Consider the following 21,135-nt stretch of genomic DNA (forward strand, 5'->3'; position numbering starts at 1 on the left):
TCTTCAAGCACATACTTTCTATGAGATTTGTTAGAGATTGTAATGGAACACACAAAGCAAACTGATCAAGACAAAGACAAAGATTGACCGGAGCCTATAGAATCTTGAAGTCAAGAAATTTCAGAAATGACAAAAACTATATGCAAAGAAAAGTTGATTCTTTATTTGCATGTAAAGAAGAACATTATTGCACTACAAAGATTAGAACAACCATCATATTTTCACGTTAAGGATCTAGTAGTCTAAATAAAGTAGAAGCATATTTTTAACATCAAATTTTCATATATTTATATGGCAAAAATTGTTAACAACTCAGCATCCTGTGTAATATTTTTTTTAAAAGCTTATGGTAAAGTAAAACTAAAGAAAGGCTAGCACAATCATGGATTCTAACGGTGGCTTTCATTAGGTGGAAAAAGATGGTAAACTATTTCTGGTATACCATCACCCAAAATATTGTCCCATACCCCAAACACAGACCCTAACCTCTTCCCATGACCTTCTTCTTCAACCTCTTTTCTTATGCCCCAAGATACAATGTAGAAAAAACGTTGTCCATTTTTCAGCAACTTTCCCGCTAAATTCTTCCCCCGAATACATCTTTCCTACAACAACGAATTCTAATGATCATCATGTAATGCCTTTGTTTTGGTGCAATAATAAAGAATTTGATGTTAGCGGTGGGTAGGGATGTTAATATGGGTCAGCGAACATATTTATTAAATGGGTATATTGAATTAAAATGCATTTATATCTATTTATGAGAAAAACTTAAATGTGGTTAAATGGGTTTCCCCATTTAGTCCTATTAAATATATGAGTTTTATCATAAATAAATGGGTACCCATCTAAACCCATTTGTATTGATATACTTATTAAATATTGATCATGTAAAATTATATTTTTCTGTTAAATTGTAAAATCTCATTTTCCTGCCAATAACATTAAATTATCTTTCATTAAAAACATGTTTTGTTATCAAAATATTTTGTGGCCAAAATTACAAAGCCACAAAATTGCACATTATCACTTAAGTTATACATTTAAATGGTTTAATAGGTTAATTGGGACAATATATCTTTAAATGGGTATGATTTAATGGGTTTCAAATATATATGAGCTGAAATGGATTTATACTTAAATGGGATAGGTTTAAATGGGATGAGTTTAAATGGGGTGGGTTTACCTATTTTAACATCCCTAGCGGTGGGTGTAACAGATGCCATGGTTCAAATTTCGGCACAGACTATTATTTTTGTGAATACTGTGATCAAAATTTCCACAAAGAATGTGTTCAGTCTCCACTTAAAATCAAACATCCTTACCATCTTAAACATTCTCTCCAACTTTCCTTTCACCATCCTCAAGCTCGCACTATTGAGTGTTTCTGTTGCGGAAAAAGAGCAAAATATATGGTTTATCATTGTAACATATGTCAGGCTTTTATGCATCCAACATGTGCGATGAAACCAATACCCTTTGTTATAGACCCACCAAAAAAACATGTCCATCCTCTCACATTTTTCCCCAGACAAACTTCTTTTACTTGTAACGTTTGTGGTTTGTTGAGAAAATTTTATCCCACCTACGTTTGTCTCAGATGCAACTTTGTAGCTCATATTGATTGTATGAGTTTCCCAAACGTCATCAAGATATCACGTCACCAACATCGTATCTCTTTCACTTTTTCTCTTCCATCGAGAGGATGGTTTTGTGGAGTTTGTCGTCAAAGTGTTAACGGTGATTATGGTGCATATACTTGTGACAAGTGTAGTGATTATGTTGCTCATCCAATATGTGCTACTGGGAAGAATGTGTGGGATGGAAAAGAGCTCGAAGGTGTACCAGAAGAAGGTGATATAACACAAGATCTTGAGCCGTTCAATGTGATATCGGAAGGAGTGATACTTTATTTTCTTCATGGCCATCATCTTCGGCTTGAAGTCAGCCTACTTTATGACGGAAATAAGGTCTGTCAAGCATGTGTCCTTCCTATCTATGAAGGTAACTTCTATGTTTGTATGGAGTGTGACTTCATCCTCCATGAAAAATGTGCTAAGGCTCCTCGTAGAATTCAACATGCATTACATCCTCATCCATTTACATTGAAAGAGTCCAGTGAACATAGTATATGTTATTTCACATGCAATGCTTGTGATTGTAAATGTGGTGGCTTTGTCTATGAGTGTCGGACAGAGGGATGCACCTTCAATCTAGATGTAAGATGTGCTTCCATTGTTGAGTGGTTTTATTACAAAGGTCATGAAGATCCCTTGTTCCTAGCTTTAGACCAATAAGTAAAACTCATATGTCACGTATGCAAAAGAACATGTAAAAAAAAACTAAATTGCATCAAATGCAATTTTGTTGTTTGTTTCAAGTGTGCTACTTTACCATACAAAGCAAGGTATAAACATGACACACACTTTCTCACAGTTTCATGTGGTGAAGAAGTAAGTGAGAAAGATTGGTGTGAGGTGTGCGAACGCAATCTAAAAGATACAAGAACAAAAGTGTTCTACTGGTGCAATGAGTGCTTCACCACTTTTCATATTGAATGCTTATTCGGAGAAGACCCATATATGAAGCTCGGTCAATATTTAGACTATTGGGGGAAGATTCAAATTCTTGGCAAATGTAAAATCTCTCGACCATTATGCGATTCTTGCAAGAAACGTTGTCAAGGAAAAATATTTAAGAGAGGCAACAGCATAGCATGTTCTCTGGAATGTATGGTTCCTAACCTTTATTAAATCTAGAGTGTAGATTCTCTTTGTACTTTAAATTTGGTTCATCTGGTACGCTGTTAGCTTTGATGATTTGGAAATTGGAAAGTGACACAAAGCTGATTTCACACAAGGCAGAGAAGAGACAGAAACATGATGTAGAATAGATTACTAGTGAGAAAGAAACAAAACAAGTCTAATTAATACACACAATACTAAGAATCATCAGAGTCTTCTGGATCCTCCACTGATGACTCCGCTTGATCTTCGTCTTCTCCTACTGCATTACCATCAAAAATTGTTGAAATTGAAATAAAACAAACAAACAAACAGAGAAAATAAGAAGAAAGTCACAAACCTTGGAGTTCTAGTCCCCTAAGAATGGCATTAAACTGATTCCTCAACTCACGCAGTTCCGCAAGAGCTCTCTGAATCCGCTGAATGAGATGGTTCTCTTCACCGGCGGCGTTCACCACCAGCCGGCGCTGAGTAGCCGAAGGAGGAGGAGGAGCCGCTTCTTCTTCGTACAATGGAGGGTCAACAACAACTGGTTTTGGAACGGCATCAATCTCTTCCATCTAAAAAATCAAACTAAAAAAAAATATCAAAAAAAAAAATCACAGCTTTTTCAATTTTAAAGCCCCAATCGATTTTACAATATCGTAAAAAAACCAATCGACCCATCAATCGAAAAAGGCACTCAGTTTCTCTGCTAAGGTTCACAAATCGAACTGATTAGACGAAGAAAGATAGAGACTTTACCGGAGTAAATGTTATTACTGATCGGCGAGGATGCAATAGTGCGGTGGAGACAAAGAGATGAGAGAGAGACACAGACTCGAGAGTGTCCAAAAGACAAAGATGGTAGCTGACCACTGCATATATAATATATATATATATATAATTAAGGTTTTCTCGACTTAACCAAATCCCCAACCGAACCAAACCGCACGTAACCAATTCTCGGTTCAATTTGATTTTAAAACGTGCCAACAGAAATTTATAAGAATTATTTTATGAAACACAAAAAAGTGTAATAAGCTTGGGATAAAAATAAGAGTTATTTGGCAAAATACACAGTTTTTAAAACAAAATTGTAAAAGCAGTACAATCAATATTTACAATTAGCAGATTCCACATTTTTTATTATTTTCTACTATTCACAAGACATTTCAACCATCATCAACATTTCATATTTACAACACATGTCATTGAGTAATTTTTTTTTTAAATATACTCCCTACAATCTCAAAAACAAAAATGATGGGTAATTAAAATTGGTTTTCTAAAAAATTTTAAAGATGTAAAAATCTATGGTTTTTTTTTTTAAATTTGATATGCATTTTTGATGATTTTATTTGATAATGTTAAATATTTTTTACAAAATTTGTATCCGTACACATTATTAAGTGTACAAATGTCCGTACACATTATTAAGTGTACATATGTTTGTACACATTATTAAGTGTACAAATATAATTTGTTTAATTTTTAGAGTTTTAGATATCTATATCACAATGGTTTTATTCAAATTACATTTGTATACTTAATATTGTGTGTTTGTATACTTTATAAAATATATAGACATCTGTACACTAAATAAGGTGTACGGATACAAAAGATGTATATAATATATTTAAAAGTTATTAAATAGAATTCATATCATATTGTAAAGAAAAAAACATATATTTTTTTTGTGTCCAAGAAATTTTGTAAAAAAATATTATATTAACAATTATTTAAATAATTATGATTGAAGGAAAAAAAAAACTTTATTTCTCACCCACACATATACCCTTTTGGTAATCTTCTCATCCAAACTTATGTCCCACAACTCTCTTATCTCACACATTCTCTATTACACAAAATCTATTTTTCCAGTTTTGAATAGTAAATGTATTAGTTTACCAATTAAGTTTCCAAAATGTATTAATACGCAAACAAACCCTAAAAATAATACAAATCCCAATTCTCGGTTCAATTTGATTTACTGTTGGTGTACATAACAACAGCCTGTGTAATGACAATGTATACAAAGAATGATAATCCTGAACCCCACTTGCCAAAGAATAGTGAGAGATGTACATGTGTAAATATGAATTTGGCTGCAGGCAGCGTTTTTAATCAGTTCATCACGACCAGACCCATCATTTTAGTTTTTTTCTACAAGTTTGTGCCTATGGAAATTTTCAAAACAAGCAGCCACGTTTAAAGGCTCAATATTGCAACTTTAACTGCCTCAACAATGGCTATTCTACAATTCAACAAATCGAAAGAGAAGGAAGGAAGGAAGAAACATAAATCTCAAATGGGTTTCTTCTCAAAATCTAAAAAAGAATCAGAGGGGTCTCTCAAAGACTCAAAGTTCTTAGTTTCGTACCTGAATTCGACAGAGATTGAAGGGAAGCAGATGGTATCGCTGGAGATTGAAGGAAATCAGATGGTATCGCTGGAGAAATCATCAAAAGAATATCGCCGAACAAGTTTTAAGAAAATGAGAAATGAGTTTAAAGATTTTCCTGAAATCGATTTTGACCTAGAATGGTCCGATCAATGGGCTGACCAATGTCCAGATTGTCCGACCCGTGTTTTGTCCGTGGGCGTTGTTGGACATAGACCGTTTAAGCCATTTTGACAGCTCTACATTATATTACTATAGGGTTAAGGATTTTCTGACTTGTAAGAGCCAAAGAGCAAATTGCATAACCCAAAGCCTAGCTTCAACTGAGAATCCTTCAAGCCATATCTTAAGCCATTTCATCAACGATTTCTTTTCAGACCTTTTGGCCTCTAAAACAGCTTGGGAAGATACTTTCCCTATGATCAAGAACGACTCCAGCGACGATCCTTGCATTAGTTCATTGTTTACCGACCTGAGACAGTCGTTTGTTTTCAGCATCAGGAGGATCACCCGTGGCAATCTCCTGAGAAGCTCTGAGATTTCGGAGAAGTACTGTGATGCATACATCTGCAGCTCTGATACATCTTCATTGCTGCCTTTGATGACTAAATGATCCACTGATGTGTCGATCACTTGCTTCCATGGTCTCATTGTAAGAATCCCAGCGAATAGAACATAGAGATCATCTCCAGCGCCTAGTTTCGTGCTGTGTTCTTTGATGGCTTTAGCATCCGAAAATACCAATGCTTTCCATAGCGAGGCATAGTTGAATCTTGTGTTGAAGTCAAGCTCCTTGTAGAAGCCATGGTCAAGAAGCACTAACTGTGGTTTTCTCTTCCCATAGATGTTCCTTTTACCAGAAGGATCTGGACGAACAATCAAATTGGCAGCGTGTGGGTCACAATGCACAAACCCATGTTTAAACATCATTTCTGCAAAAGCTTGACTCACCTGCAAAAGAAGAGTTTAAGTTTGTTTCTTCATAATAGGTTACAAGGTATTATGAAGATAAGTATTTGAAATTACCAAACTCTTACTTGAACGGCAATTACTATTTTCTTTTCAACTGGGTGCTATTTAACTGAATTCAAGAAATGCATGATATCTTAAAGATCAAAGATGACACAGCTTACCAGCTTTGACACTTCATAGGGCTGGATTCCAAGTTTTCTGATCTTAGCCACATCGTTCACTTGAGCACCATCCATGAACTCCATTGTCAACACCTTAGAGGTACTTAAATTCCAATAGATTGTTGGCGCATAAACATACTCTGCAATATGGGGAGACAGCTTCCTAAAATTATCCAGACATTTCTCACTGTTTTTTGCCTCAACCATAAAATCTAGTTCCTGATGAAAATTACATTAATAAAAAAGAAAAAAAAAGCAATTAAAACATCAAACTAGTGACAGCAAAAACTCAATGTAGACCATACAAAAATGCTTCAGAATAGAAACCATTAAAGTCCCTCAAATATTAATGGAAAAAGATGCAAGCCATTAGCCGACAGATGAATATAATATTCAGAGAAACATATAGAATACTCTACAGACCTATTGAAGAAAACAACATATATGCTATGACTTATGAATCAGCTAAAGACACCAACCTTTGGTAAGCTTTCAGTCATTTCGTCTAACAACCACCTGCATAGTGCATACATGAGCCAGTATAAGCTAATTGCAAGAGGCCCACACTATATGAATTGTATACAGAAAATGAGAAAGTGGCTGCACCTATAGTCAAATGATGGGAATATCCGGTGCAAGGTATTCACTAAAACTCCCACAGCCGCAGTGTCAGCAGCTGCAGTGTCTGTCATGTGCGCATGTTGAACCTACAGAAAAAGATTCAAAAGCATAATAGAATAAACACAAGCGAACTCTCAACAAGTCCACAACTTTGATTATGTATTTGCAAAAAAACTTGTCCTTCCGCATACGTCAAAGACTAAAAGTAAACAGAAGTACCTTGACAGCAACTTTTTTTCCATCATGGGTGCGAGCAACATGAACTTGAGCAAGGGAAGCACTTGCAATTGGAACAGGGTCAAACTCATCAAATACCTGCAGAGCAAATACAAAAGCCAAATTGACAAGCCAAGAGAGATGCAGTCATAGCTAAAGCATTAAAACTCTGGTTCAATACATAAAGAATAGGTAAATAAAAAAAAGCACATACTTTGTCTGGCATCTCTCCAACCTCTTTCTTGAAAACCTCACATACTTGCTCATACGAAGAGACAGGGCATTTGTTCAACATGGACTCCCTCATAGTACGAACATACTCTTCAGGCACAAGATATTCCTTGAAACAAGAAACCGTAACATCCCGTTGGTTTTCTTAACATAACATAATAATTTCTTAACTTCAGACATTTCAATGGCAATAGAAAAGAAGATTAGCTTAACATACTAGTTGTCCTATATGCTGGCCAAGCTTGATATAGATTCCTCCATTTTTAAAGCAAAGCTCTTGAAGCTTTTGAGCTGACCTCAGGTGGACTTCATGTTTGACCTTAGCCCTCTCACTGCTTCCCTCAGCCAAACCCAACAATGAGTATTCATAATCTAACAACACAAACCAAAAAACATTTCAGACATCGACTAAATCAAATGTAAATATCAGCCAAACGTAATTAACGTTTGCTTCTACAAGCCGAAAGCTTTCTAATACGATTAGTGCAAGCCAATCTCAACACCAAACTAATCAAAAATCACAGATCAAAATCAATTGAGAAAACAAAAAATGATATTTTTTAAGGCATTGCAGCGAAACAAATCATGTAAAAGTATTCTCCTTTTATTGCTTTTTTTTGTTTTTGGCCGTACCAAAAGCTATAGAGGCGGCGGTTACGGTATTGCGGTAGAGACGGACGGGGATGGAGGTGCAAAGCTTGAGCGTGGTTGATGGGTCTTCGGAGGAAGCAACGAAGGCTGCGCCGGAACCACCGCATAAAGCGGTACCGACAACGAGAAGCTTCGTACGGGTTCTCCATAAGGATCGTGCCGCCATTGAGGAAGCCACGTACGCCCCAGCGGATCGGAGGAGGGAGATTTAGAGAAGCGAGCGAACGAACAAAAAAAACAAACGATTGTTATTCCGACAAGGCTAAATTTGCGTCAAATTGGTTCGGAGGGAAGAGCGGATTCGGATCTTGTTTGATTTGGGCTTTAACTATTGGGCTTTTAATGGGTCTGTCCTTTAAATCTAATTCAGTTACACTAATAACCAGATAACCGGTTGCCAATCGGTTTTGTTTTTGTAACCGAAATCGAACTGAAATTTCGGCTGCATAGGTTTGGTAATAAATAGAGAAAGTTTTTTGTAAGCTTGAGTGCATGATTTTTGTGAGCTGATAGGTCTTGACTTGACAAATTTAATTTTTGGTCAGTTTCGTAGGCCAAAAATCTATTGACTTCTTTTTGTTTGGTACTCTTTTTACGTGAAAAATCATTATTTTAATGGCCCTACTGTAATTATTGAGATGCAAATCTGACCGTTGCTACACAAATAAATCTATTACTATATCTTTAAACATAGTTGTATGATCAATATTTTGCATCATTTTTCCTTAAACTTGTCTTAGCATTTGCTCAAAATTTACTTAGTAATTGCATAATTTTTAGTTTTTCAATAATATTAACTGTAAAAAACTTAGAATATGTCATATATAATTTAATTAATAAATATTGGACAGTTAATGATATTCATTGTATATTTTGAAGATGTCACAGAACTATCTAAGTGGAGAGATTTTTCAAGAATCAGCCAGCTTTACTAATTTAAGTATTCTGTATATGAATAACAATCTGTTTACAAGAAAGAATGGAGAAGATTTGCTGAACTTGATCAAATTATTTGTGCTTGACATTTCGAAGAACTGTTTATCATGTGCTATTCCGAAGTTGTCACATAATGTTGTTTGCGTTTGATATGAGAAAGTTCTCTGGGAATATTCTGCTATAGAAATAGTAGTTATGTCTGATCATATACGGGATAGTCTAAATGAAATATTCAATTTCTAACAACGCTAAATTTGCGTCTATATCTTATCATCAAATTTGGAAGCATTAAAAGAGAAAACGTTTAAGATCTCAATCACCATAAAATACTTCTTAAAATATCGGATTCATCAATAGTTCACTGTTCGTTTAAAAAAAAAAATCTACAGTGAAACAAAGTATAAAAATAATCGCTTTAGTACACATTAGGTTAATAAAATAAACGGGCATATGCATGTGGTCACATGGCTTAAATCGGTGGGTTCCTTCATTCCCGTATGTGTTTGTGTTTAACGAGTCTCGGTTCATTTTCTTCGGCGGGATAGGGATGGGTCTAAATACAATATTTTACATAGTAACGATTTATATACATTGTGATGACTTTAACGTTAACCATATCTATATACACTGTGATGACTTTCAAAAACTCAACTCTATTTCATTGTATGTAAACGAAAATCAAGAAATTTAAAATAGAATGTTCCAATTATTGAGATTTGTATATATATGCTTCACGCTATTTAGGTTTTACCGTTATCATACGGAAGCTGAAATCTGAAAACTCCGAACACTATTTTGGTTTTAATTTAATTGCAAGTCTTAGTCAGCTCTCTCGATGATACGCCAGTCAAAGGACTCCAAGACCAGGAAGTTTCTCTCTACAATATTTTTTAGATTGTTTCACTTTAGAAAGGGGCGAACAAAAAAAACAAACTAACGGCTACAACTAGGTCTTATTATTATTATTTTTTTGTTTTTTGGGCAAACTGCTACAACTCTTATATTCATCAAAATTTTAACGTTTGAGAAATGTAAATTTCCAATATACAGTACAGTATTTATATGTCAATGTAGATTCATTATAATGGATCAACATCAATCGTCATCATCATCTCATTTTGCCTCATGGACCTTCTAGTAAATTATGCTTTGTATTAGTGACATTAAAAATCAGCATCCTACATTCAAAAAAAAAAAAAAAAATCAGCATCCTAAATCAGTAATCCCATATTCATCCAAATTAACTGTCGTACTAAATATAATTATTATATAAGTTTTAACAAATATGTAAACTAAGTATTAACTATGATGAATCAACATTTTCAATTCATCTCACGATCTTATAAAAATTAATAAAATATACACTACATATAGAAGAAAAAAAATCAACGACAAGAAGTAACATATATAATTATGTTTATATATAGAAATCCAGGGGGGTAAAAAATAAAAATAATATAGAAAGATAATTTACCAAAAGAATCCAATAATTCTATATTTAATAAAATATTCCAAAGTCCAACGAGAAAAATCATTATTATCATTATTATTATTATAAATTAATAATCCCTTTAGTATTTACCGTCGCATCATCATCGTCCTCGTTCTCGTCGTCCACCTTTTAAAAACCCTCTCAAAGGCCTCCCTTCTCTTTTAAAATAAATCATCTCTCTGTGTAAATCTGATTCAATGGGTTTTAGCAAAGAAGAGATTAGTAAAAGCAGAAAGCTTTCGTCATCTCTATGGAGAGGAATCAAATCTGTATTCGTTTTATTCACAATGTTCCTCTCTTTTCTCCTCGTCTCTGCTCCGATCTTTCTCGCCGTCGCCGATGCTCTCCTCCCTTCCGCTCTCCTCCACCGTCTCTCTTCGCCGACTAATCTCTCTTCTCATCTCACCAACTACGATTTCCGTCACTCCGTCATCGATATACCCTTAATCTCAATCATTAGATCCGCCGTTATACTCTGTGAGTACAAAAAAGATTCATACTTTACTAAAACGAAAACAGAGCAAATTACTCTGTTTTAGAAGGAAATCAAAAACTCTAGTCTGATTTTTGTAACGTGTAAACAGGTCTTTATGGACTATGTGACGGACCAAAACTCTCTAGAGGACCGTATCTGACAATAACAATGATATGCTCAGTCTCGTCTCTAATCTACGTTTCGTTAAAAGCGGCGTTTATGTTCGGTGAGCCACAGATCGGAGACGGCGGAGGAAGCTACTTCAGAGCGGCGGAAGTAGCTCTGTTCCTCTGCTCCTCTGTTTTAGCAATAGGTCACATCGTTGTAGCGTATCGAACAAGTTGTAGAGAAAGAAAAAAGCTTCTCGTCTTCAAAATCGACATTGAAGCTGTAAGTTCACTCCTTCTTCTTCTTCCCTTGTTAATTCCGCCGTTACAGAAATTTTATTATTTACTAATTTTAATTCGATTTTGATTGATTCATTACATTAAAAGATAGGGCCAACGACAATAATACCAAGTTGCATTATTATTTTTTTTTTTCAAATCTAGGACGAATATTATTAGATTTTAGATTTTTTTTTTTTTTTACCCTGCACACTAAGATATCGTAATCAGACTCGGTCAGAGATGGCATGTGAATGTAATTGTCAATGTTAAATATTTTACATATTGTCATATTTGGTCCTTTGGGATTCTAGAAACTCGATGAGATGTGTCTTTCCAACTTGTTTGGTTAGGAAAAGACTCTATTTTGGGTGAAAGTAGCAACGGAAAACAAATTGAAGTTGAGTTTAAAGACTTTTCTTATATAGTTTTATAGGTTAGAATCTCATGTGGAAACCGTGTGTAACCTAATTTTCTTCGTCTTTTTTTTTTATAATAATAACAACATATTTAATTATAAAAATCCGACAGAACACGTCACGCCTCACGCATGCTTCATGATTTTGTTCTCATCGAGACAAATCTATCATCCTCTTTTTTAGTTTATAGTTATTGATAATTTAATATTATCCAATGGGGAAACTAATAGGGTTTATGTGTGTTTTGATTTGATCCATTTTTTTCAGGTTTCGGCTTGTAAAAACGTGTACCCGAGATATCAAAAGATCCTACAACAAGAGAGACTCAAATAGAGACGTATTTTTTTTTTCAGGAGAATCACAATACTTGTAAATATGTATACGCACACCTCAACATGTAAATATTATTAAGAATACGACGTATAAATGTAGCTTCTTCGTTTGCCTTTCGGCGTTGACCCATCAACGATCCTTCGCTTTTAAGTTTCGGGTAACCAAACCTAAATCTTATCCTCTTCTATTTTTCTTGCTTACGTAGTTGTTTGTACATATGTATTCTCTTTCTTTTATTGAATAAAATTGAGTTCTATAAGTGTGTGTTTGTTAGTAGTATTTAATTGGGAAGTGATATAATGGACGAACCAAAGTTGAGTGCCTTTTTGCTGATAATGTTTGTTTATTTGGTTAACAGAAGGATCCAAAGCGGAAAGAACAAATCAGGAATGAAGATTATATATAACCTATGCTTTGTTTTTATATGAGACAACTCATATGAATTGGCAGTTGTTAGCTTTAACATTAGATTAGTTAGGGCGGATTTGTAATTAATCCAAGAGTTCATCAATAACAAAGGAAGCCTAAGGCATCTTTTTTGTTTTTGTCTCTCCGTTTTATATACATGTTTATGTTTGTGCTTTTATTATTGGTTTTGATATATGTTTGTAATTGTAAGCATAATAAAGCACATAGTATGTGATATGTCCGCGTGAATTGCATTTATACGTCACCAAAAAAATTTATATACGAATCGTAAAGCAACCTTTTTACGATCATTATCTTTAACTTACATTCTAAATATTTGGATTATTTTAACAAAAATAGATATTTGGATTAATCAAAGATGTCTCAGTTTTATTTAATAATCAAATTAGAAAGTCTTTGTGAATTCGTATGAAACTTCAAGTCCTCCTCAAGTTCACTGAATTTTTCTTTATTTTATTTGTATTTCTAATTTTTAATTGCAAACTCTAACTTTCTACGTTACCGTGTTTTTAAGTTATAACTTTAGACTGTGGGGATGTCTATAACAAAACCTTACCAAGCATAAGGAGAAATAGGCCTAATTCAGTTTGATTACTAGAACGAAACACCGATTTAAAAGCTGAGCGGCATTTTAGTTTCAGTTAGCCAGTTCTACCTAGTACCTACATAGTTTGATTATAAAAAGCCTTTGGAATTGAAATGTATGAAAATGGAAGAACTCAAACCGAAACCAATCTGTATTTAGAAAATCATTCTCTTCAAATTAAGATATTCTATTCTATATGATAAAACACACCAAAACCAAAGTATTGGCCTAAATATACCAAAGCTAAAGTTATATTACCAAACTAATTGTCTGACTACTAGACAAAAATTGGAAACACACGATTTAAGAGGCATTTTGAAGTTTAGGTTTAATGGGCTTCTATAAACGGGCTTTATGGGGACATAACTTTTAACTGGGACCAAAGTCTTTTCTATATTGTGAAATAGACAAAAGAAATCCTAAAAAACAAAAGAAAACAAAAGAAAGAAAATACCTTAAATACAGACACCTACCATAACGAAAGAGAGAGTGCGACGTCATTAAAAAGTAGCGACACCACAAAAGAAAAAAGGGTAAAGAGAGAGACCAATCACAGAAGATAACGCTGAGATAAGGCTTCTTACATTTACCATCACATATAAACATACACGTCATTATTATTCCAAGAAAAAAAAGAAATAAACTATATGTTATAACATTGGAATCATCAGTGTCTCTACGCAGTAGTATCATATCACACCAAACTCAAATATGGCTACTACCACTGCAGCAGCAGCCTCAGGTATCTTTGGGATCCGGATTCAAGATCCTAGGCGTGGAACCGGTAGGTTCCAAGCCCGGTTTGGGGGGTTTAATTTCGGGAAAAAGGAACCTGCTCCACCTCCAAAGAAGTCAAAGCCGGTCAAAGACGGGTTTGGGGGGTTTAGTTTCGGGAAAAAGAAACCTGTTCCACCGCCAAAGAGGTCAAAGCAGGTCCAAGACGACGGAGACAGACTAGTCTGGTTCCCCGGCGCAAACCCGCCTGAATGGTTGGACGGATCGATGATCGGAGACCGTGGTTTCGACCCTTTCGGTTTAGGTAAACCGGCTGAGTATCTTCAGTTCGATTTCGACGAGCTTGACCAAAACCTTGCCAAGAACGTGGCGGGTGACGTCATCGGGGTCATCCAAGAGTCGTCGGAGATCAAAGCGACGCCGTTTCAACCGTACACTGAAGTCTTTGGGATCCAACGGTTCAGAGAATGTGAGCTGATCCATGGAAGGTGGGCCATGCTTGGTACTCTTGGCGCCCTCGCTGTCGAGGGTCTCACCGGAATCGCATGGCAAGACGCCGGAAAGGTACACTCATATAGCCGTCACTAATATAGCTTCCACGTGGACAATCGTGCGTCATTCGTTGTACTTAAATTAGAATTTGTTAGATAAAATAAAAAGTAAAATATGAGGCATATATAATATAGGTGAAAACATGCATGCAGATTTGTAACCAAAAGCTTAATTTTTTAAGGGGTTTAACTTTAAATTTATTGCGGTTTATCATATAAAAAATTTTGGTATGTTGTTCGTGTTATTATGAATCTCGGTTCGGTATTGGATTGATGCATTCCGGTTTGGTTTGTCTTAGGTTGAATTGGTGGAAGGGTCGTCGTATTTGGGACAGCCATTGCCGTTCTCGTTGACGACGTTGATATGGATAGAGGTGTTAGTGGTCGGGTACATCGAGTTCCAACGTAACGCTGAGCTGGAACCTGAGAAACGGATTTACCCGGGTGGGTATTTTGACCCGCTGGGACTCGCGTCTGATCCAGAGAAGTCGGATGCATTGAAGCTGGCGGAGATAAAGCACTCTCGTCTCGCTATGGTCGCATTTCTCATCTTTGCTCTTCAGGCGGCCTTTACAGGCAAAGGCCCCATCAGCTTCCTTGCCACCTTTAGCAGTTAAGGGATGAGCCTTTCTATCTTTATTTTATCCAAAAAAAAAACAATCTTATACTTTTAAAACTGTATTATGTATCAGAGGTCGTTTATTTGTTTGGTGTTGTTGGAACTGGTTTATATATCGTATGTTGATCTTGTGTGTAAAGCAGGCTTGGTTGAGTTAATTAATACTTCTCTGCCATTACAATCACATATTATCATTCTCTTTAATACTTGTTTGATGTGATGAGACTAATTAATTAGTAATCATTTGATACGTGACAAGTCTCTAAAAAAAAAAAAAGAATTTCGCTAGCTACCTATATGATAAAATTGCCATACTATATAGAAGATAATATTGCAAAGTGGATGGTAAGAACTTTGTCAAAACAAAACTTATGTAATTATATTGGACGATGTTCTTATAACAAAACCAAAATCTAATGAAGTCATCATACATAACATATTGCATATCTATCCATCATTCATTTTGATTGAACCCACAAAATACCCGATGGTGTAACTTGTGAGAGCAACCTTGTTGGGCTAGAGGGTAGCTAGTTGGCCTACACGGAATTAATATCTAGGCACTTTAAAAAGATTATCATACCAAAACTCGATTTACTTGACCATCCAAATAATGGCTTGACTTTGATTTTTTTTCTTTACAATAAACAAACTCCTTGTCGTATTCTTAAAGACAATATGATAGACTGTATAATCTGTGTTGTTGGTAAAGATAAGATATGACATCGGAGCCAAAAAGAAAAGTAAAGATATCATATTTTTCTTGATTATTAAATAATAGAAGGGAGAAAACTATTGTTAAGTAAGGAATCATACGCTTATTATATGACATCCCGTTTAAATTTTGCATGATTACTCATAATATACATGTACATTATATTTGTTACTTTACAACACATGTAGAAAACTACAATTTCAATAAAATCTTGAAATGAATAGACAAAAAAAAAAGGTATAAAGAAAGTGTAAGAAAGCAATAAAATATACATGAATATAGAAAATGCGATTGGTGAAGAGTACACGTTGTCCAACTTTTCTGGGATGAGGAAGAAAAATAAGAGTGAATAATTCAGAAAAGACGTTATACCTTCCCCATCCACATTATTTTTCATTTGCTTAACTGCAGAACAACACCAAATTCAACCCAATCAAGTTTTGATTTGTGTCCATACAGAGAAAGAGTCTGAATTGTTCTGTCCCGAATTTCTATTCTTTTTGTTTTGTTTTTCTTGTTAAGATCGAAAGCTCTGTTTAGCAGATTTTGAGTTCTTGATTTGTATCAAGATGGGGAGGTTGTTTGTTGTGAATCTTGAAGGGAAGATCTATAGCTGTAAACACTGTAAGACCCATCTTGCTACTTATGAAGACATTATCTCCAAGGTTTTTGTCTCTTTTCTTGTCCCTTTTCTCAATTCTTGACTTTTTTTCTTTTTCTGTATATTATTTATTATGTGTTTGTGATGAATCTGTTTTTGCTGTTGTTCTGCATGCTCATCAAATTTGAGTGAATTATATAATGATAGATAGTTCTCTAGAAGAGATGTGGTGGTGTGTTGATTCTTCTTTAATGGGATCATGAGAAATACTTGATTCTTGTTTATTGGGATCATGCTATTTAAGAACAATTGTAATTTTGAAAGCTTAAATTAGTTTCAGAGTTTTGAATTTTGAGTTACTACATTGTTGAAGTTATGGTTCAATTTGCCATTAAGCAGATAATGATTTCATTAGTTTTAAAATTCAAATTATAGTTGTTAACGTTGAGTTCCCCTATGCTGATGATCTATTCATCTGAAAACTGATTTGATCGTTTTTTACTCTCCTTGTGGTCTAAGATAGGTTATCTTTATGCTTCTTGAGAATAAAAGATAGTTAAAGCTACTGAGCTTTCCCTGACTCTGCATTTGTTGTTGCTTGAGCTAATAGTGTTTGTTGTGTGTTTTATGTTTCTTGTTTAGTCTTTTCACTGCAAGAATGGGAAAGCTTATCTCTTCAATAAGGTGTAAGTGTTTCTTATTTCTAAGCAATCTCATGATGATCATCGTCATCCAATACTTGCTAAATTGTGATGGCGTTTCTGATGATCTGGTTTAGTGCCAATGTTTCAATGGGAGAGACTGAAGAAAGACTGATGATGACTGGAAAACATACTGTTGCTGACATTTTCTGTGTATCTTGTGGATCAATCGTTGGCTGGAGATATGTAAGCTAGCCAGACATCGACTGTTCTAATAAGAACCTATCCGTGTTCGAATTCTTCGGGTGGTTTTAACCTTTTTAAGTTGTGTGTTCTGTTGTTTACCAGGAGACTGCTCATGAGAAGAATCAAAAGTACAAAGAAGGAAAATCTGTTCTTGAAAGGTTATATATCCAACATATCAGGACTTGAGTTTCCAAGAACACCGGGTTTTGATTTATGAAATTGTTGTCCTGACAGATTTAAGATATCGGGTCCTGATGGGAGCAACTATTGGGTGAGTAGCCATGGAAGGCATATTGGTGGAAGTGATGCAGATGATGCTTGAAACCATCTCTCTCTGATTTGACATTTGCTGTAAATGTAAATTCTTCAACCTCCAATCCAAATTGTTGTAATAAGACTAACAAAAACCTCCTTCTCTTGCATTATTTACCTCTCAGTAAATAAAATCTGATTCTATGTAATGGATGATTATCTCATGGTTTTCATGTGAAACCATCTTAAACCTAAATACTTCATTTTACAATAAATGTTCCTCTAAATTTTGTATCATGTGTTTTACTAAACAAAAAATGAGGTATTGCCTTTGGAAATAATTAGTATACAGAATTCCATAGCACTTGACATTTTTCTCTTTCACTTTTATCAGTCGACGCAAAGATTTGAAAGCCATCAGTCTTTCTCAATTTGGACCAAACGATGTTTTGGTTGGAACTGTACGGAATCTGGGTCGAGTTACCAATTTAGTACCATTAAAATGCATCGAATAGTCAGACAGAACTCGGAAAGCGAAACGGGTCGCAAAAATATGTCCAATGCTAAAATTTGGAGGCTTATATATAGATTAAAGGTGAAAAAATGTGGTTTTGGTCAACAAATCCTTTAACCAATGGTGGCTTAGTGCTTACTGACCAAACCCACAAATAGTCAATTGATCAGTCTTCTTTGTGATGTTAGGCTTGGCTTATTTCTTCCTTTCCTGCTAACTACTACACTTTTCTCCCCCAAAGTGTAGTTAGCTGAGATAACACATTGAGATTAAAACAAAGAATAGTCGAATGGAGTTGGACCGGTTGACCATTTGCTCTCCTTAAATCCATCATCTACACACACATCAATTCTTAAAGAAAAGTACTTATCATTTTGAGATACTTTTCTAACATGGAGAGCTTCTTCATCCTCCGTTGCTTCTTGTTATTCTTCTTCTTCTTCTTCTTCAATGGATCATTTGCTGCTGGAGGCAAGTTATGGAGTATAAGGGAGATGTCGGAGATGGCTGGTTATGGGGAACACAAACTCTCCTCTGTAGTTATAACCGGTTCTGTTCTTTGCAACACCCCTGTTTCAGGTATTCTCTGTTAGGATTCCACATCAAAAGTTGGATGTCTTTCAGTTGGAAGCTCATGAACCTTAATAGCCTCTACGCTACGTCGTCCAAGTCTAATGCTTTCTGTTTACATGATCTTATAGGTGCAACTGTTGCTATTAAGTGTCACACTGAATTCAAAAAGAGATCAAAATGGGTAAAAGGTGTTACTGATGACTTTGGAGAATTTGTCATCCATCTTCCTTCTCATCTACACGCAATTCCGCAACTCGAAAAGGCTTGTTTCGTCAAACCAATACATGTGCCGAAGCACTATCGCAGATGTTATCACACTTTCTACAAATCCAACACACACAAAGGCATCAAACTCCTTTCCTCAAGAAATGGCTTCCGTGTGTACTCCTCAGGGACGATCAGGCTACATGGACACAGTTCAAGAACATCATCCCAACCTCGTAAAACCTACATGTAAACACAAGTTTTAATAAAAAAAAAACTAAAAAAATCAAACAGATACTTCATCTTGTGTATTTTGTGGTCCTCACTTGTTTAGGTTGGCGCTTCAGTCACAGAACCAAGTTGAGTCTCTTTACATTGTTTATCAGTTTCACACAGTGTAATTGCATCTCATTCTTTTGCATATGGCCAAATGAAAATGTTAGGATTGAACAAAACTAAATTTACCATAACCACATAGCCAAACAGACTACATTAGGCGAGATAACACCCAAAGAATCGTCATTGACTCTCAGTCTAATATGTTGAAAGATTTATCTCCTACATGCATTGCATATTCTGAAACACATTAAAATAATCTAAACAAAATATTACTGCAACGCAACTCGACCAAGTTTTATAAGTCAGAGATCCAAGGTCGACGTGATGTAGACGAAGTATATATGCATGATGATTTCGTTAATTGACGAATTCATAAATAAAAATCAAACAAACATAACTACTAAAAGGCTGATGATTATAATTCATAAAGCATCTGTATTATCAATATCAACTAAGTGAAAAAAAAAAGACAAAGAAAGACTACAAAATCCAAATGTACTTTGGACATATAACAGATATAAACTTAGTATTTCTTAGACTAATACAAGTTTCACCTAAAAAGTGTAAAAAGAAAGGATCTTTACTAAATTAAAGAACCAAGACTAAAATTAAGAATTTCTCTTTTTAGTTATTTAACATATATCTCTTTTTTCTTCCCTAAGAAAGAAATGAAGAAATGATATGTAATATAAAAAGGAAATTAATTTTTTATTTTGCAAAAAAAAAAAAAAAAAAAAGGAAAAACGAATAGGTAAGAATTAGGAAATTATTCAAAAGAGTCGGGAAAAAAAATCAAAACAGAGGAGACAAACGATCCCGCTTCAAAGCCTCCACTTTTATAGGAAACTCTCTCTTGTCTTCTTTCTCCTCTCAATCTCTTCTCAATCCCCAAATCTCAGTTCTTCGAATCCCACGAACAATCAAAATATTCCTGGATTCGAAGACCCAAACCCTAATTTTTTAAAAATCGAAACTTTCGATTTTTTTTTTCTAACAATGGGGAAGGAGAAGAAAACAGAGTCGTATAACAACGACAGCGGTAGTTACAATTACAAGATGTTCAAATGTTTCAACCGTAAGTTCAAGATCAACGAAGTCACACCCACCGACGACGTCCGCGACGCTTTCTGTCAATTCGCCGTCTCCAATGGCGGAGGAAGCGTCGACGGAGATTCGAGCGACGGAGACGGATCATCCGGCGTAATGGGCGCAGAGCAGCTCTGTTCTTTCCTCGATGACCATCAAGGCGAATCAGGAACAACCGTCGAGGAGGCTCAACGTTTGATCGACGAGGTTATACGACGTAGACACCACGTCACGCGTTTCACACGTCACGGCCTTGATCTCGACGATTTCTTCAATTTCCTCTTCTACGAGGATCTCAACCCTCCCATTACCCCTCACGTAACGATTTAAAAATAAAATCTTTCTCTATGCCCACCAAATAAAAATCGAAACTTTATGTGAATTTGTGTGTTTTGATGGAAACAGGTGCATCAGGACATGACAGCTCCATTGTCACATTACTTTATATACACAGGGCACAATTCGTATCTTACAGGGAATCAACTAAGCAGCGATTGTAGCGAAGTCCCTGTCATCAAAGCCTTGCAAAGAGGTGTTCGAGTCATCGAGCTTGATCTTTGGCCTAACTCTACTGGAACAGATATCAATGTCCTTCACGGAAGGTATATACAGCCTTGTTCTTCTTTGTTCTTGTTCTGTCTCTTTATTCAAAAAAACATTTTCAGAAACGGCGGCTTTCTTGATTCTTTAGGACGCTCACAACGCCTGTACCGCTGATCATATGCTTGAAATCGATAAGAGATCACGCGTTTTTTAGCTCACCTTATCCGGTTATAATCACTTTAGAGGATCATCTTACATCTGATCTTCAAGCCAAAGTTGCTGAGGTAAAATACATATATTCATCTATCTTGTGAATCAATCAGTTTGATCTTGATGTAGTTTGAATCTTTCTTTGTCTTTTTTTTTTTTAGATGGCTACGCAGATTTTTGGGCAGATGTTGTATTACCCTGAATCAGATAGCTTATCGGAGTTTCCTGCTCCTGCTTCATTGCTTCATCGGATAATCATCTCAACCAAACC

General features: G+C 35.3%; 8 protein-coding genes across 10 annotated transcripts in view; 6 read left to right on the forward strand and 2 right to left on the reverse strand.

The window, feature by feature from the left end:
- LOC109133370 lies at window positions 495-2,753 on the forward strand. Its single transcript, XM_019246417.1, is given in 4 exon segments — window positions 495-684; window positions 1,220-1,400; window positions 1,622-2,004; window positions 2,290-2,753. Coding segments are annotated over 4 exon segments (1,218 nt in total).
- Window positions 2,828-5,351, reverse strand: LOC104792856. Of its 2 annotated transcripts, XM_010519100.2 has the most exons (4): window positions 5,107-5,351; window positions 3,489-3,601; window positions 3,085-3,304; window positions 2,836-3,006 (listed from the first exon to the last, which is right to left on the reverse strand). In XM_010519100.2, exons 1-4 carry the CDS (start codon window positions 5,186-5,188, stop codon window positions 2,942-2,944), a joined length of 480 nt encoding a protein of 159 aa, XP_010517402.1. In that variant the 5' UTR covers window positions 5,189-5,351; the 3' UTR covers window positions 2,836-2,941. The 2 variants fall into 2 exon arrangements, with proteins under 2 accessions (XP_010517403.1, XP_010517402.1); XM_010519101.1 differs by lacking the exon at window positions 5,107-5,351 and having other exon boundaries at window positions 2,828-3,006; window positions 3,085-3,317; window positions 3,489-3,574.
- Window positions 5,229-8,237, reverse strand: LOC104792857 (putative ABC1 protein At2g40090). The gene is made up of 8 exons (XM_010519102.2): window positions 7,962-8,237; window positions 7,546-7,700; window positions 7,312-7,437; window positions 7,101-7,196; window positions 6,867-6,967; window positions 6,740-6,776; window positions 6,261-6,479; window positions 5,229-6,078 (listed from the first exon to the last, which is right to left on the reverse strand). The coding sequence occupies exons 1-8, from the start codon at window positions 8,143-8,145 to the stop codon at window positions 5,380-5,382; spliced, it is 1,617 nt and encodes a 538-aa protein (XP_010517404.1). The 5' UTR covers window positions 8,146-8,237; the 3' UTR covers window positions 5,229-5,379.
- Window positions 10,473-12,563, forward strand: LOC104792858. 2 transcript variants are annotated; one of them, XM_010519104.2, is made up of 4 exons: window positions 10,474-10,884; window positions 10,992-11,272; window positions 11,955-12,177; window positions 12,379-12,563. In XM_010519104.2, the coding sequence occupies exons 1-3, from the start codon at window positions 10,605-10,607 to the stop codon at window positions 12,018-12,020; spliced, it is 627 nt and encodes a 208-aa protein (XP_010517406.1). In that variant the 5' UTR covers window positions 10,474-10,604; the 3' UTR covers window positions 12,021-12,177; window positions 12,379-12,563. The 2 variants fall into 2 exon arrangements, with proteins under 2 accessions (XP_010517405.1, XP_010517406.1); XM_010519103.2 differs by lacking the exons at window positions 11,955-12,177; window positions 12,379-12,563 and having other exon boundaries at window positions 10,473-10,884; window positions 10,992-11,934.
- Window positions 13,677-15,104, forward strand: LOC104792859 (chlorophyll a-b binding protein CP29.3, chloroplastic-like). The gene is made up of 2 exons (XM_010519106.2): window positions 13,677-14,334; window positions 14,621-15,104. The coding sequence occupies exons 1-2, from the start codon at window positions 13,747-13,749 to the stop codon at window positions 14,936-14,938; spliced, it is 906 nt and encodes a 301-aa protein (XP_010517408.1). The 5' UTR covers window positions 13,677-13,746; the 3' UTR covers window positions 14,939-15,104.
- Window positions 15,919-17,692, forward strand: LOC104792860 (protein yippee-like). The gene is made up of 5 exons (XM_010519107.1): window positions 15,919-16,320; window positions 16,899-16,942; window positions 17,035-17,143; window positions 17,246-17,301; window positions 17,378-17,692. Exons 1-5 carry the CDS (start codon window positions 16,225-16,227, stop codon window positions 17,463-17,465), a joined length of 393 nt encoding a protein of 130 aa, XP_010517409.1. The 5' UTR covers window positions 15,919-16,224; the 3' UTR covers window positions 17,466-17,692.
- Window positions 18,166-19,107, forward strand: LOC104792861. Its single transcript, XM_010519108.1, has 2 exons — window positions 18,166-18,488; window positions 18,611-19,107. The coding sequence occupies exons 1-2, from the start codon at window positions 18,302-18,304 to the stop codon at window positions 18,937-18,939; spliced, it is 516 nt and encodes a 171-aa protein (XP_010517410.1). The 5' UTR covers window positions 18,166-18,301; the 3' UTR covers window positions 18,940-19,107.
- LOC104792863 (phosphoinositide phospholipase C 6) overlaps window positions 19,804-21,135 on the forward strand; it is a 3,919-nt gene continuing 2,587 nt past the window's right edge. The window contains exons 1-3 of the mRNA XM_010519120.1: window positions 19,804-20,429; window positions 20,517-20,713; window positions 20,803-20,938. Coding sequence (XP_010517422.1) covers window positions 20,022-20,429; window positions 20,517-20,713; window positions 20,803-20,938 — 741 coding nt within the window. The 5' untranslated portion in view covers window positions 19,804-20,021. The remainder of the gene's footprint in view (window positions 20,430-20,516; window positions 20,714-20,802; window positions 20,939-21,135) is intronic.

The sequence above is a fragment of the Camelina sativa genome, chromosome 6, assembly GCF_000633955.1.
Source record: "Camelina sativa cultivar DH55 chromosome 6, Cs, whole genome shotgun sequence".
Taxonomy (NCBI): Eukaryota; Viridiplantae; Streptophyta; class Magnoliopsida; order Brassicales; family Brassicaceae; genus Camelina; species Camelina sativa.